Source organism: Silurus aristotelis (genome assembly GCF_946808225.1).
Source record: "Silurus aristotelis genome assembly, chromosome: 6".
Classification (NCBI taxonomy): Eukaryota; Metazoa; Chordata; class Actinopteri; order Siluriformes; family Siluridae; genus Silurus; species Silurus aristotelis.
Genome location: NC_139579.1, coordinates 10,809,782 through 10,825,283, shown reverse-complemented (window position 1 = coordinate 10,825,283; position 15,502 = coordinate 10,809,782). Strand labels below are relative to the sequence as shown.

At 41.8% G+C, this 15,502-nt stretch overlaps 2 protein-coding genes across 15 annotated transcripts in view; both read left to right on the top strand.

Annotated features, from left to right (window-relative positions):
- tuft1b (tuftelin 1b) overlaps positions 1-1,775 on the top strand; it is a 55,089-nt gene extending 53,314 nt beyond the window's left edge. Inside the window, exons 12-13 of one of the 2 annotated variants that reach the window (XM_083543352.1) lie at positions 366-460; positions 1,083-1,775. In XM_083543352.1, the coding sequence (XP_083399478.1) occupies positions 366-438 (73 nt within the window). In that variant the 3' untranslated portion in view covers positions 439-460; positions 1,083-1,775. Of the gene's footprint in view, positions 1-365; positions 981-1,082 lie in introns of those variants that run through there. The other variant, XM_083543351.1, reaches the window with a different exon arrangement.
- Positions 1,776-12,509: 10,734 nt separating this feature from the next.
- The window catches only part of ubap2l (ubiquitin associated protein 2-like), a 50,958-nt gene continuing 47,965 nt past the window's right edge, over positions 12,510-15,502 (top strand). For 6 of the 13 annotated variants that reach the window (XR_014533927.1, XM_083543231.1, XM_083543226.1 and 3 more), the window contains exons 1-2: positions 12,721-12,915; positions 14,424-14,556. Coding sequence is in view for 9 of the 13 variants with exons in the window: in XM_083543231.1 (XP_083399357.1) it covers positions 14,467-14,556 (90 nt within the window). In the remaining 4 variants the exon portion in view is untranslated. The other 7 variants (XR_014533926.1, XM_083543230.1, XM_083543225.1 and 4 more) reach the window with 4 other exon arrangements.

Below are 15,502 nucleotides of genomic sequence, written 5' to 3'. Positions count from 1 at the left end.
TTCAAACTTTCATCATATATGATCAACTCTATAGATCAACCCTGTCCATGCCTACAGTGACATTAAAAAATGCCTTAACAGTAACCTGTGTCCAGCATTATAAAGGCATCTCTGCATGTAATTTTATGTCAACTTGTGATCTCTAAATGCAACAAGGTGCAAGTCTTAGCTCAAGAACATATGAGTGCAAAGAAATTGGCCAGAATATACACAAGATAACAAATAAAATAGAGAATCAAAAAAATGTACTTTAAACATACCATTTTAAACAACTAGCCAGCAGACCAACATTTCAACCATTTTTTACATGTTGAATGTGCGACATTTTATGTTTTTAATGCGAAAAAATTTTTTCTGGTTTGCAGCAAGCCTTTGATACCAACAAGTCCCGGAAACAAGCCTCTGCCTTTCATCAAAGTGATCGAGATCAAGTCCTGAGCAGATACAAAGAGGATCCAATGTAATCCTTTTTTTTTTTCATGTAACATCAGCTACACATGGGCTGGAGATATGGAAAGCAATCTTATTTATAAAATTAACATCTAATCTTTTAAATGAAATTAATACTTATAATTAAAAATGGCTTATTTGTTTGAATTATATCATAGTTTGTTGCACACATGATCACTGATCAGATATAAAATAAGTGCCACTAGTGAAAATTAGGTATTTTGATTTTCATTACTGCATGGTCATCAGCATTAACAGCAACCACAGCAGGCCCGGTTGTTGTATAGATACTATGTAAATAGTGTGTGTGAGTGTGTGTATACAGTATGGCTGTTATAATGCTGGCTAATCAAGTGCTAGACACAACTATTCTGCCAGTTCCCAAATAAAATGTGAAACATAAACACCTCCTGCTGTTAATAGAAGCTGTATAGTTAAAATTTTGATAAATATTATGATGTAGTTCTCTATTTATATCATGACATTTGTGGGTCTAAATAAAGTCACATGAAAGTTATATACAGTACAAATTGCTCAGTGTCTTTCCTATGGCATAACCTTTGGGGGGTATTGGTGAAAATTGGTAGCTCAATGGTTAAGCTGCCACTGATGGGCTTTTTGATCTGTTCCAGTGGCGCTGTATCATGGCTGAGCCTGGACTATGACCCCAGTACTAACAAGCTGGGATATCCGAAGATACATTTCACTGTTGTAGTGTACATTAGGTGTGCATCTCCAAAACTGAGGCCAAAGCGATATGCATGATTGTTATGCAATTTAATATGGTACAGATTTTATTTATTTGGTTCAGTCATCAATTAACTTAAGTGCCTTCTGACTTCTAACACATGGCCCTTTCACAAATAGGCCTTTGTAAGAAGTAAAAAAAAAATGATGCAGCTCTACCTCTGCCATGTTACTCTGTATTCTATGTGACTCTCAGGACACGCCTCGGTCTCCGTGGTGTTTTGATACGTCATATTCACATAGCAGCATATTATATTGTTCACTTTTTAAATAATACATCTTCCAATAATTCTATAATTAAATCATAAAATGTTATCTTTAACATTATAGTTGATTAAAAAAAACACACACACACTTTTCCACTAATTCAGTCACGATGTAAATCTTTTGTTATTTTTGAACAGCCTTTTTTTCCTTTTAATTCAGTCCACTGAAGCACTTCATTCAATATCAGGAAAAACCAAAACATTCATACAGATGCAAACAACAAAACCAAATATTATTTTTCGGGTGGCACTAAAGGAAGTGTTGTAGTCGTTTGATGTGAAGTTCAACCCACACGGTATGGGGCATATCGGAGTCATATTCAAAAAGTATCTTTGAATGCCATTTTTTGTATTGACTCTTCTTTAACCTTCTTCCCAGCCTAATTTATAGAGGATGCTAGCTCACTTGAGGTTGCACAGGAAAGCATGTGACAAACCCTCATATCCAGTGAGGTTTCTCCAATTATGCTGAAGCGTCTCATCAGTCATACAAAATATGAACACAAAGCGAAGAGAACATAAGTTAAATGTCCCAAAAAAATGGGTTAACTTAATGTTATACATAGAAGCTCTAACCGTCAATTGCCCTGCTTCGTTAGACTGTAAAAATCTCTTCTGCTCTCTCAAGCTCATCAGTATTATGCAGAGGGACTGAGACAGGAAAAGGTGGCATAGGTTGCTTAGAAGATGGCAAGGATTGTCTGAACAATTCCTGATATTCCTCCCAGAGTACTTTGACTTCTTTTACAAGTTCTGAGACAGTTCCAATCAACTGTTGTAAAGCAACATCGTGTGGAGAATAAAAAATAAAGATTTAGTTCTAAATATATTTTTTAAATGCTGTTTAAGGAAACTAGACAATATCTCACTTGTCTTTCATTAATTGTCTTGCATAATCTCTTGCATGCATTATTTGATTGCTTGCAATTGTTCAGCCAGGTTTATGCTTTTTAAACGTGACACTATTCCCTTTGCCAAGCCAAAATGATAATACTCCCCACTCTTCATCTTTATCTTGGACACAAGGGTTTGGGTCCTAAGAACTGTCCTGGCATCTCTGAGCAATTCTGGATGAAACATTCACAAAATACTCAAAAGTGCAATAAGTGAGACAGAAAAAGTAGTAGCCCAATTAAAAGTCACTTGTTGGAGCTTCTGAATCCGTTTCAGAGTCAAAGTCTGATGAGTCAGCTGTGTCATTATCAACATCATGCATAATGGGTGGATGCAACAGAACTTATCAGACCCTGGACCAGGGAATTCCTTTGTGACTGAATCATTACAGTTTAAACCAGCTGACTGTGTGATAACCTTAAGATACTTAACTTAACTTTTCCTATGATGCAGAACTTTGTTAACTGAAGGCTTCATTAAACTGATGTGGTATTTCTGGATCTGCGGACGTAATCGTTGATTTAAATTTGTATCAATGTCGCCATGCTATCTGGGATATCTGTATATTTGTCATCCAGTTCTTTCAAAAAGTGTGTGACTCTTCAATGGTATTATATTATATAATAATGATAGTATTTCTGACTCTGCAGACGTAATCATTGATTTGAATTTCTGCCTCCTTGACCACTGTGAAGTCATTATTGCTACAAGTCAAGTGGTGCAACAGATCAAGTTTTTCAAAACTGCTGTATTGTATGTCAGACTTTGCCTTTCTTTTGGGTTGTCTGAAAAATCATAATATAATTGAAATCATAAATTTGTGCAATAAACATTTGTAAATGGAAGAGCTATACTACACAGGATTTCAGTATTGGACAGTTAATTATGTTATTAGTTAATTTTCCAAGAAACTTCATACTGTGGCAAGTTTTGTTAGAACAGCTTAATTATTGAAAATAATATCTGCCTAATCTAAACCAATTAGTCTCTTTAAATATCAAAAATGTTTTTCCATGTTTTGAGTTTTATCATGAACAGTTACATACAACAAACTTGATAGTAATGCAGGAATGTGAATTATTACCTGTTAAGGTTGCAAACAGGAGGAGGACAGAATTAAATCTTATGTTAAGTAGTTATGCATTGGGATATGTGTAAAACAATGTATGAACCATTAAGGGGTGCTTCTCTTTTTTCTAATTATCCATCCTCATCAGCCTTCCTGGTGGCTTCATCCTCAGCATTCTCCTACTGATATGTCTCCTACTGTCCCTCCTCTGCACATGTCCAAATTAACTCAATCCCGCCTTCCTCACCGTGTCCCCATAACGTCCCACATGCGCTGTCCCTCTAATAAACTCGTTTTTAATCCTGTCCATCGTCGTCACTCCCAAAGAAAACCTTAACATCTTCAGCTCTGCTACCTCCAGCTCCAACTCCAGTCTTTTACTCAATGCCACTGTCTCTAAACCATACAACATCGCAGGTCTCACCACAGTCCTATTAACTTTCCCTTTCACTCTCGCAGATACCCTTCTATCACAAATCACTCCTGACACTCTTCTCCACCCACTCCACCCTGCCTGCACTCTTTTCTTCACTTCTCTAACACTGATCTAAAAAATCATGATGCACTTTATTAAGATGTAGAAAAACTATTTATACAAACATGTAAAAGCAGTTAAAGGCAGTTCACCACACATGACTAGATGAGATGCAGCTGTGTTTTTCAAATGCACATGGGTATGTGAAACTGATATGCATCCTTGAATTCCTTTGTTTTCTACTTTAAGTCCTTTAATTGTATAGGTACATAACCATCTCTAGGTTACGTGTGTAACCCTAGTTCCCAGAGGGAACGAGACACTGCATCGCAACGTTTTGGAAAAGCCTCGGGTTGTCCATGCTCTGAAACACGTGTGAAATCTGGTTAATAGGCAAGTCGTGACGTCATCGGGGGGCGACGTCACGACAACCAGGAGCTACAAAATGGCTGCGTAGTGGTAGCGAAATTAGCTTCTGCAAAAGAGGAAGGTAAGCGCAGCAGGGATGCAGGGAGTGTGGCCCGGGGACGCAGCGTCTCATTTCCTCGGGGAACTAGGGTTACATACGTACCCTAGAGATGTTCCCCATTCGGGAACATGAGCTGTGTCGCAATGTTTTGGGAACGAGTGTCTGATTACGCCACACTGACCAGACCCTGCCTAGTGTGTGAGAGCCTCACAACCAGCACACGTGGGACAGAGGAGCCTGGAGTGGCTCTGAGGTCAAGGTCATAAAACCTGACGAAGGTCAGCGGGGTGGACCAGCCCACAGCGTCGCAGATGTCCTAGAGTGAGACTCCAGCGGACTAGGCCGTAGAGGCCGCCACACTCATAAGATGATGAGATAGCATCCACTACCCACCTGCTGAGATTCTGCTTATTGGCAGGGAATCCCTTCCTGTTGGGGCCATAGGAGACAAACAGCTGCTTCGACTTCCTCCACGGACTCGTCCTGTGGAGATAAGTGTACAGTGCTCGCATTTGACACAGCCGGTTCTGCTTCTCCTGGTCGGGGGCTAGGAACGGAGGAGGGCAGAATGCCTGCAGCATGACAGGTCATGAGGGAGCCGTAGATACCTTAGGTACATACCCAGGTTTTGGGTGGAGAAATGCAATGGCCATGCCAGGGGCAATTTCCAGGCAAGACGGGGCCACGGAGGTGCATGCAGGTCCCCGACCCTCTTCAGGAAAGAAATTGCCATTAGGAAAGCGGTCTTCACAGACAGATACCTAAGGGCCACCTCGGCCAGGGGCTCGAACAGGGGGTCGGATAGAGCTGTAAGAAGAGATCCCTTATGGGAGGAATTTTTCCCTGAGAGTGCCTTCGAGAAGGGGAACCCGGACCATGGTCTGCCCGGCCAACAAGGTGCTACCAGGAGTAGGCGGGCTCCTTCACAACGGCCAAGTCCCAGACAGGCACTCTGGTTTCCCCTGGGACCACAGGAGGATCCGTCGCGATCCTCAGGAACCTCCTGTTTGCGGAAAGGACGGCAATGTGAAAGTATGCGTCCTTTAGATCAATCATGACAAACCAGTCCTCGGACTTAATCGGAGACAGAGTGAGCATCCTGAACCTGAGCCTCATGAGTGAGCGGTTCAAGGAGCGCAGATCTAGGATCAGACGCAAACCACCATCCTTCTTTGGAACAAAGAAGTCTCTGACTGAGGGGGGAAGCACTTTGATAGCACTCTTCCCCAGAAGAGCGTGCACCTCCTGTTCCAGGACTGCTTGGATCCCACCGCAGTGTTAAACCGGGGAGAACTGAATCATGTAGCCCCTCTTTATAGTATGCAAAACCCACTGAGACACATCTGGCAGCCGTCAGAAAGTCCCTCAAATGAACCAGCCCCTTGGGGCTTGCCTCCAACCCTCTCAGAGTGGCTGGAGCAAGGCCCTGCAGCTGTTGAAGCCTCCGGAAAGCAGGTGGGCCCCATCCGCAGCGATCTTTTGGCTGGAAATAGAGGGAGTAAACCACTGGAGGGAGGATGCGCCCTGAAACACATCCTGTGGCAGGGCTAACAGACCAGCCTCCTGTACCCAAACGGCTTGAGCAGTGCCCTGCAGCCGTCGGCACCTCCTGAGAGGCAGCCGGCCTCCCCCATCCGCAGCGATCTTTTTGGAGGAGGTGGAGGGAGACACCTGCTGGAGGGGGGCCGTGCTCTGAAGCACATCTTGTGGCAGAGACAACGGCCTGGCCTCCCAGTGGTGCTGGGAAGGAACGGGCACCGTAGCATGAGGTGTACACCGCCCTCCAAGATGTAAGCCGCAAGGACTTACACACCACAGCCTGTTTATTAAAAGCGAGGACGACCCTCAGGTCGGCTAGCTTCTTCTTAGGCCTAGAGCGTCATCAGGGGCCCTTAGGACCTTCCCGTGGGGACCGGGTGGCAACGCTCTCTTTCTGGGCTTCGCGATGCCTGGACAGACCAGACTGAGGCTGCCGAGCTGCCCCATGGAAGCAGCGAGGGAGGAACCTCTGGAATGCTTCCGACTGCTTTTTAGACTCCTGAAACTTGAAACAAGCCAAGAGGAGCCATCGGAGCATTCAGCAGCACAGCTCGATCCCTGTCAGGAGGATCTGACAGGGTGAGCCACAGATGCCTTTCTGTGGCTACCAGGGCTGCCATGGACCGACCAACAGCCCGCGCTATCTGCTTGGTGGCCCAATGGGTTAGGTTGCCAGCGCGACGCAACTCCTTAATGTCGTCAGCCCCGGAGATAAGTCCCTTGTCCAACTCCCGCAGCAAGTCAGCCTGGTATGCCTTCAACACACCCATAGTGTGGGTGTGACACCGCAGCCTGTCAAGGCCAACATAGCCCACAATGGCTTAGTAGTTAACACCGGGGCCTTAAGCGACAATGCTACACCAGAGGAGAGATAGCTAGCCCACATCACGTACAGCACAGGCTGTGAGAAGTCCGCGGGCTCGCTAGCATCCTCCTCGGAGGGAGAGATGTGGAGATGTGCTGCTCGCACCGGGAGAGAAAGCAGCCGCCAGGCGTGCTTTCCCGAGAGAGCTGGTGCTCGACCTGGCAGGGGAGGCCGGAGAAGACTCATCCGACTCCATGCCTTCTGCCAGATTGGCCTGCGAGCTCCACGACAGCTGGGCGTGTGCATAGCCATGCGGCTACAATGCAAACAATCGTCTCCTTCGAGAGCCGATTGAGCATGCTCCACTTCCAAACAAACACCTTCCCCGTAATGAAACGGGGGCAAGGGTGAACACATAAACGATATTTTTGTTTGTCAGCCATGCTTGCACAGAATTCACACACAAAGCGCTTACCTGAACAAGCAGAAGCTAATGTCACTACCACCATGCAGCCATTGTGTAGCTCCTGGTTGTCGTGTCGTCGCCCACCGATGACATCACGAATTGCCTATTGGTCAGATTTCACACATGTTTTTCAGAGCATGGACAACAAATCTCTTAAGAGCACACAGTTCCCCATTTGGGAACTTGAGCTGCGTGGCAAAGCTTTGGGAATGCCTACCAAAGCTTTGCGACGCAGCTCAAGTTCCCAAATGGGGAACTGTGTGCTCTTAAGAGATCTGTCTTTATAGTTTTGAAAACTTTATAAATCTTAATAAAGCTATTAAAATGTGACATTTAGGGTTCATTTAAACAGAACATTTAAAATTAAACATTTGACATTAAACATTAACATGTAAAGCATTTAAAAGGAGGGCAGAATTTATGTCTTTTGAGCAAAGTTGTATAATGCTCCTGATCTTAACATTACTAATTTAATGATACACAATTAAGGAAATAAGGAAGCATCCATCCATGCTCAAAAACTACAAATAAATATTAGGTCAATGTCAGGGGCCTCACCCATTTTGGCTGTTGGTTTTCATCATTTTAGTGTCAATTTAACACATTAATATAAAATTTTCAGGTGCACTTTTAAAATGTGTAGGAAAATATATGGTTTATTTAAACACTTTTTTTTTAACCCATTTTTTTTAATCAGTGTACCTAATGACAGCCCATTAAAATACAATTTAAACACAAAAACAAGCTTGTAAAACAAAGGAATAGACAAAAAATAAAGTAGATGCATGATTGTTTGAACTTGTTCCAGAGAAGTGTAAAGATATCAAGTAATTCAACAAACATGATTTCTACATTGGATGCACCTATTTTCTCTTTAATGAGTCATCAATTAGACTACTGAGAGTACTAATTAGACTACTAATTACATGCAAAACCAAACTGGGTGTTTCTTAATCACTGGGCATTTCCAAACTACAATGGATTTTTTTTAAGATGCTTTACCTGAAGACTCACCCCTAAGCCAAGATCCTAGTGGATTAGAACAAATTAGGAAAAACAGCTGGAAATGTGCATCATGGTTTGTAAACACCTCACTGATTGGGCAATACCCACTAGTGTTCCACAGAGAAAAACTTGCACCATGATGTGGTCATCGACAACAAATCAACGATAGTTCAATATCCCTGTTTCCACCGTTTGTGCTGTCAGCTTTCATCAGAATTTTAATGTTGATCCAATATTCTTTAAATATTAAAATATCAATTTAAACCAAAATGCTGGTTTGGATTAAAACTCAATGTTGTTTCAATGTCGCCATGTCTACCTGGGTTCTTACTGCCATTTGAGATCTTCTCTTCACAGGTGAAAGACAGTCAAACATAGAGGTGGAAGCTTAATGGTTTTTGGGTTGAGCATGGAAGGTTAAAGAATTATTCTGGGTGAACGTAATGCTGAAAAAACATGGCTGCCATTCCATACTTCACCAGCAATTCCGTCTGGACTGCGGCTCATTGGAACCGACTTCTTTCTTTCTTTCTTTTCGGCTTCTCCCGTTAGGGGTCGCCACAGCGGATCCTCCGCACGTTTGATTTGGCACATGTTTTTACGCTGAATGCCCTTCCTAACGCAACCCTCCCCAATTTATCCGGGCTTGGGACCGGCACTAAGAGTGGCTGGGGATGGTTCCCTGACCGGGAATCGAGCGGTCGCAGCGGTGGGAGCGCTGCATCTTAACCACTAGACCACCAGGGGACCTCATTGGAACCGACTTCACCATACGAAAAGACAATGACCCGTGATTTTTATTAAAAATAACATCTGTATATTTATATATTTGTTTGGTCTTCAAACTGTTAAATGACCTAGTTTGTTGCATAGAAACAAAAAGGAACATGCATATGCCTCTCAAAAACCATACAAGCTTAGGGAATTCCAAAAGAGTTTAAAGGAGAGCAGTATGTAAGTGCAGATTGCCCTCTGCTGTACTTATGTGGCACATGGATGATACAATAGCAAAAAAAAAGGCACGATATAATCCAGGGATGGGCAAACTTTTTGACTTTGAGGGGCCGGGCCAGGATATGAATAGATTATATTTATATATATTTATATATACACATACATACACACACTATATGTATATATATATATATATATATATATATATATATATATATATATATATATATATATATATATATATATATAGTCAGTTAACCTGGATCTGTGTGGGGCTTTGTTGATGTTCATGATGCTGAATGTCTGCTCACATACGTAGGTCGAACCAAACAAAGTATTCCGGAGGTTTGGAAACATGGCTTCGTTAAGTGAAGCATAAAATTCATTCAGTTTAAGAGAGCTGAACTTCTCCTTTAAGACGGAGTCAGACTGAAGATTGATCAGTTCCAGTTGCACTTCTTGTAGTGTGGTTTCTGGGTCTTGGGACAGGGGACAGAGGACAGGACACCAGTTGAAAAGTGCAAAGTGACGGCTGATATTGTACTCTTTGAAAACCGCGACAGTTTCTTGGCATATTAGGCATTCAGCCTTTGATCGGACTCCAGCGAAATACTGAAAATATTTTGTTGTCCACTCCGTATTAAACACTCGGCGCTCACTATCCACTTTTCTTCTCTTTGATAAGCTATTTTTTGCAGAAGGGCTAATAAGAGAAGAAGAGAGTAATACACGCGAACAAGGTCAATGTAGCTGAAGTGCGACATCTTTTGGGGAAACGTGGGCATTACAGGGGGAAGGTAAATTGAACCAGGTTTACCAGTACCTATTTTAATATAATTTGGTCACGTTCGGCGGGCCGGATTAATAAACCCAACGGGCCGTAGTTTGCCAATGTCTGATATAATGCATAGTATGAAAAGTTCATTAAAAAAAGTCCCTTTAAAACTCATAATTACAGATCAGTGAGAGAAAGAACAGAAATGTGCTGGTGTTTAGCTATGCCCCAAACCACTTTCTCATTAAAATGCAGTGTTGTGCTCGTTACTAAAAAATAGTAAGTAGTTACAGTTACTCGTTATTTCATTCAAAAAGTAACTCTGTTACTTTGTTGATTACTTACACCAAAAAGTAATGCGTTACTGTTAAAAGTAACTTTTTAGTTACTTTTTTAAAGAACCTTCTTTAATGTTCCCATTAATGCCCTTTTATGCGTTATGGTTTATACAAACACAAAACTGACTTAAACACAAAGTCATTTTTAAACACTATTTTATTGAAGTCAGACCAACACAAACTGAATATATCACAAGGATTTCTGAAATAAATAACAAAACAAGCTGAATAATATATTCACAATCAAAAACTAAAGTGGCTTCTGCTGTTGTGTTGAGCTCTTAAACATGTTCCTTTCACAGCTTAAGTATAAAAACTATCAACAATGTAGAACAGAACACCGGGTTAGCGCATAGCTTCTAGCTCCTCAGGCATGGAGGTCCTTTTTCATAATATTTTAACAGTGTTGGGCAGTAACGCGTTACTTTTTACAGTAACTAATACTGTAACGCGTTACTGCCCAACACTGTTAAAATGTATATAAACATTTGTTTTATCCAAACTGTCATTTAAACCTATGATTTTTTTAAATACTACAGATGTTACTTGAAGGTGCCTTTTTTTGCCTTATTTATGATATGTTGTTGTGCTTAACCCTGCTAGAATCTTATATGTATTTATATTAAAATTCCTAAAAGTAGCCAAAGTGAACCCAATCAAATAAATGAGACACAAATATTATACTTGGTCATTTAAGAAAAATAATCAAACATCACATCTGTTGGTGGCACAAAAATTATGATTGGATTTCATTATCTGGCTTGGAGAAGTTTTAGTCCATTCTTCAGGTCAGAACAGCTTTAATTCAGGGATGTTGTTGGGTTTCCTCACATGAACTGCTTGCTTCGGATCCTTTCACAACATTCCTACTGGATTAAGATCAGGACTTTGCAATTCCAAAACGTTAACTATGTTCCACTTTCACCATTCTTTGGTAGAACGACTGAAGCTTGGTGGTCCTCGTCTTACTGCATGAACAATTTCTCTCGAGATTTAGAATCTTTATCCTTTAGAATTAATTACATGTACAATTCTGGATAAATTGTTCCATCAATGATGGCAGGGCATTTTTATTTTATTAAGATGCAGAGGTTTCTGGTCCTAATGTGGTGTGAAGATTAGATTAGATTCCTGTTCTTTAATAAAACTTTGACATTTTAAACTTGCTGATTATTGTGTACTGTAAATTATTAGATATTCAACTGTTTTGCAATTTGGTGTTAAATAACATTATTTTTTAAATTGTTCCACAATTTGTAGACAGTCTTTCACAGAATGAACCTCATTAGCTGCTAAATGTTTCTCCAGCTTGTTATTTTTAAAAACACACTGTTTCCAGACGTTTGTTGCTCTGTCCCAACTTTTAAGACGTGAATAAAATATGAAAATTTGCAGTTATTATATTTTTGTCTCATTTGATTGATTGGGTTCACTAGTTTTAGGACTTCTGTAAAAATCTGATGAAACCTTGGGTTCTAATTATACAGAAATAAAGAAGAATTTAAAGATTTTAGAAATAAATAAAAGTTCTACCTGAAATCTGATATTCAAAAATAACACAGTTGGTGGAGATATTAATCAGTTATTAGTTATGGGACTTGCCCCATTCATCACTGTGGCTGCTTATGTTTGATTAACAATACAGATTGCTCTTAGCTTACAAAGTGAACCAGTTTAATTGACGGAGTTGATATGAAATATGCTACAAGGAATGTCTATTTAAAAAATAAGGGGAAATGTTTCATATTTGAGCACTTATTGTTGCTTAAATCGTTCGAATTATGAATTGTTTACTCTGAGGCCTCCTAGAAGGCGACCAATCATGTCGACATTTTTCTGTCTTTTGATTGGATGGTGTGATTGCGCAGAAGTCGGAGCTATCAAACCACATCTGTAGCAAACTGCACACACTGCACAACCTGAAATAAAAGCCTCTTGACTTGACATTCGTGTAGATTTAATAGCTGTTTTTTTATTCCACAATGTGTTGTCAAAATCAATGCTATTAAGATTTGGTAGGACACCACTGAAGGTGTAGGTGTGAAATGCATGGCCAATTTATTACAGTACCATCCATGTTGAGATGTGCTATTCAGTGATGTGTGCTTCAATGCAGAACTGTTAGTTCTAAGGAATTGTAGTATTCTGTTGATATTAATTACAGTCCAAATCCATCCTCATGGTTCTTGAATTGCTCGGTAACTCCATGGATTTTTAGGCTGTGTTGTATTGTAGAGCTGTTAATGTGATTTATCTGAAGCTTGTGGTGTGATGGAGCTGCGATCCATCTCTGTAGCGCTTCTTCCTCGCGAGTCGTAATCGCGTGTGATGCACAGACGTGCAGGAAGGCACACGTTTTTGGTCACGTGGTCCAAAGGTCTTTTGCGTTGAAGCCGCAGCGGCTGGGGCCGTGTCACGTGATTGCGCGGCGCTGTGTCAGTGTGGGAACCGAAACAGGTAAGAAAAATCCGCTTCATTGTCTGCGCGGGTCGGTTCGGCTTCGTGTTCGGGCGAAAAGGCCGAGTCGGTACCGAAGTTAGGAACAATTCTAAGCGATTTTAGGAGGTCAGTTCGGTGGCGGCCTCGTTTTTTTTGGTCGGCGTTCTTGTGGAAGAAAAAAAGAAAAGAAAAAAATCCATCCGAAACGTCAGCTCGGGTTTTTGGTCAGTAACATCCATTGCCTGTTGTTTATTTTCGTCATTTGCGGCCTACGGGCCTGAGCGCAGCCTCGGCCTCGAGTTCGGTATCAAACCGGAAGGCGTGCGCGATGCACACCTACAGCGCCGCGTCCGCCCGGTACTGTAGCCGTGTTTCGTACACTTCGATTAAATACGCATTTCTAGAACATTTCCCGTGCTTTGTCGTGCGGGTTTACCCGGGATGAGCATTATTGCACTAAATGTTTCTTGATAAAGCAGTAGCTGTGCCGGTCGGCCATGAGGTTGGAGACCCCTGCTGCTTAGCCTAGCTGGTTAGCTTAGCTGGTTAGCCTACCTGTTCGCGTCGCGAGCATTTGAATATTGCATAATATATTGAAACGCTTTGGAGACACTCGATTCTTTCGGCTTAGGACTCGTGTAAATATGGGTAAATTGTATCGACCCTGAATAAGAGCTGTGATGAGCTGAACTAGCCAACTTCACAGGAGTTACTGATACAGGAAGCTCGGTTGGAGGAGAGCGACGCTGATGCTCCTGTGTGCCGGAGTGAAGAAATCAACTACTCCTACATAATTGTGTCGCTTGGTAGGTTATAAATAAGTAAATGAGCGCGTTAGATTTCCCTAGTATTAGTACCAGTGTGAGGGCCTGAGGGATTGCGATAGATAGGGAGAGTGCAGAGCTCCGGGGGAGGTCAAGACGCTGAGTTGGGTTGGTTATCTGGTTAGGTGTGAAATTGTTACAACGAGCTTCAGACACTGCAATTAGTTGTATGTGATCGGCAGCCAGGTTTCCCGGACGCCTTGGCGTTTGTTTCAGTCCGGATTGTTTTTGGTGTAAACCCGCCATGATCCGGTGCGTGTGTGCGTGATATTCTGATATGTCGATATTCCGCTGCTTGTGCATTATATTTCGGGTTGGACACTATAGGTCAAGGTGTGTGTGTGTTTTCATCTTCCGGCCTGTTGGCGCGGTTTAACCCGGGCACGGGGTTGAAGCCGAGATCGAGTCCCAAACCCTTCCTCATTTGACCATCTAGTGCACTACATAGTGTACAGAAGCAATTTAAATCCGACTTGATATAATAGGGATCCTACCCAGGGATTAAAGCGCCGATTGGGTGGCAGCCTCCTGCTCAGGATGGTGTATAGAAACAGTCTTGTGTACACTGTGTGTGTGGAATAAAACTCGTGTACCAAATAGCTTTTTGTTTTCTTGCGGTGTTTGATGGCTCCATTATTTGTCATTGTTGTGAAAGTAACTAGTCCTGAAGAAGTGTTGGCTCAGTGGTTGAGATGTTGGCCATCTGACCGCAAGCAGCCACTGCTGGGCCTGTACCCCTCAAATGCTGATAAATCAGATCAAGAATTGTATAATTGTAATTCACTCTGGATAATGTTGTCTGTCGAATGCCGTGGATGTGAACAGGAATGTTTTCTTTATAAAATGTGGTTCGGAGTGTTCCGTCCAACACTAGTCAAACTCATCTTTTTTTTTCTCTTCTTTTCTAGGTGTTTATTCCTTTGTAAATACTCTTGTTTGTATATACTGTAAATGATGACATCGGTAGGAAGCAACCGAAACCGGGCTAACTGGGAGCAGACACAGACACAGAGCCAGTCACAGCACAAGCAGAGGCCTCAGGTGAGTGGGTTTACAGCGTTAACACACACACACACAGGCTCAGGGAAGTTGTAGCTCAGTGGCTGATGCTCTGGGGTACCGATCAGAAGGTCAGGGTTTGAGCTCTGGTATTGCCAAGCTGCCACTCTTGGGGCCCCTGAGCAAGGCCTTTAATCCTCAGTGCTCAAGGGGCGATATCATGACTGACCCTGTGCTCTGACCGCATCTCTTAACATGGCTGGGATATGCAAAGACAGAATTTCAGTGCTGTAGGTTTGTGACAAGCACTTGTCTTTTTATTTATGTATGTATGTATGTGTGCATGTGTGTGTGTGTGTGTGTGTGTGTGTGTGTGTGTATATATAATATATGTATATCTGTGTGTGTATATAATATAATATAATATAAATAAAAGCTCAAAATACCACTGACTCACTCACTCATCACGAAATCTCAAAAACCACTAAACGGATTGCAATGAAATTTGGAACATACCTTCCTCTTGGGTGCTCACTAAGAGAGGGTTTTGAAAAATTCGCCCTGGATCGCGGCTAACTCGCGAAAAACGCGATTTCTCACGCATTGTACATTCTTCGAAATAACATTACGGATCCTAATGAAACTTAGTACATTGTTTCTTATTAGATGTTAGATGCACGATACAAATTATTTGCAATGTAGTTTGCCCTGTATCCGTACTACAAAGGGGTAGTACGTTATTTGTTGACGTTACGTTCTGATCTCTGATCATCCAGTCCTGCTCAGTGCTTACTGCTTATTGCCATATTGCTTAGCGTTCTGCCTTCCGTAGTGAAGCACGGGTACTTTCAGCTAGTATATGTATATATGTATATATGGATGTGTGTGTGTGTGTGTATGTATATGTGTATATATAATGTGTGTGTGTGAGAAATATTATACACACACACAAACACTATTTTATTTATTTGTTTGGGATTTGTGTGCT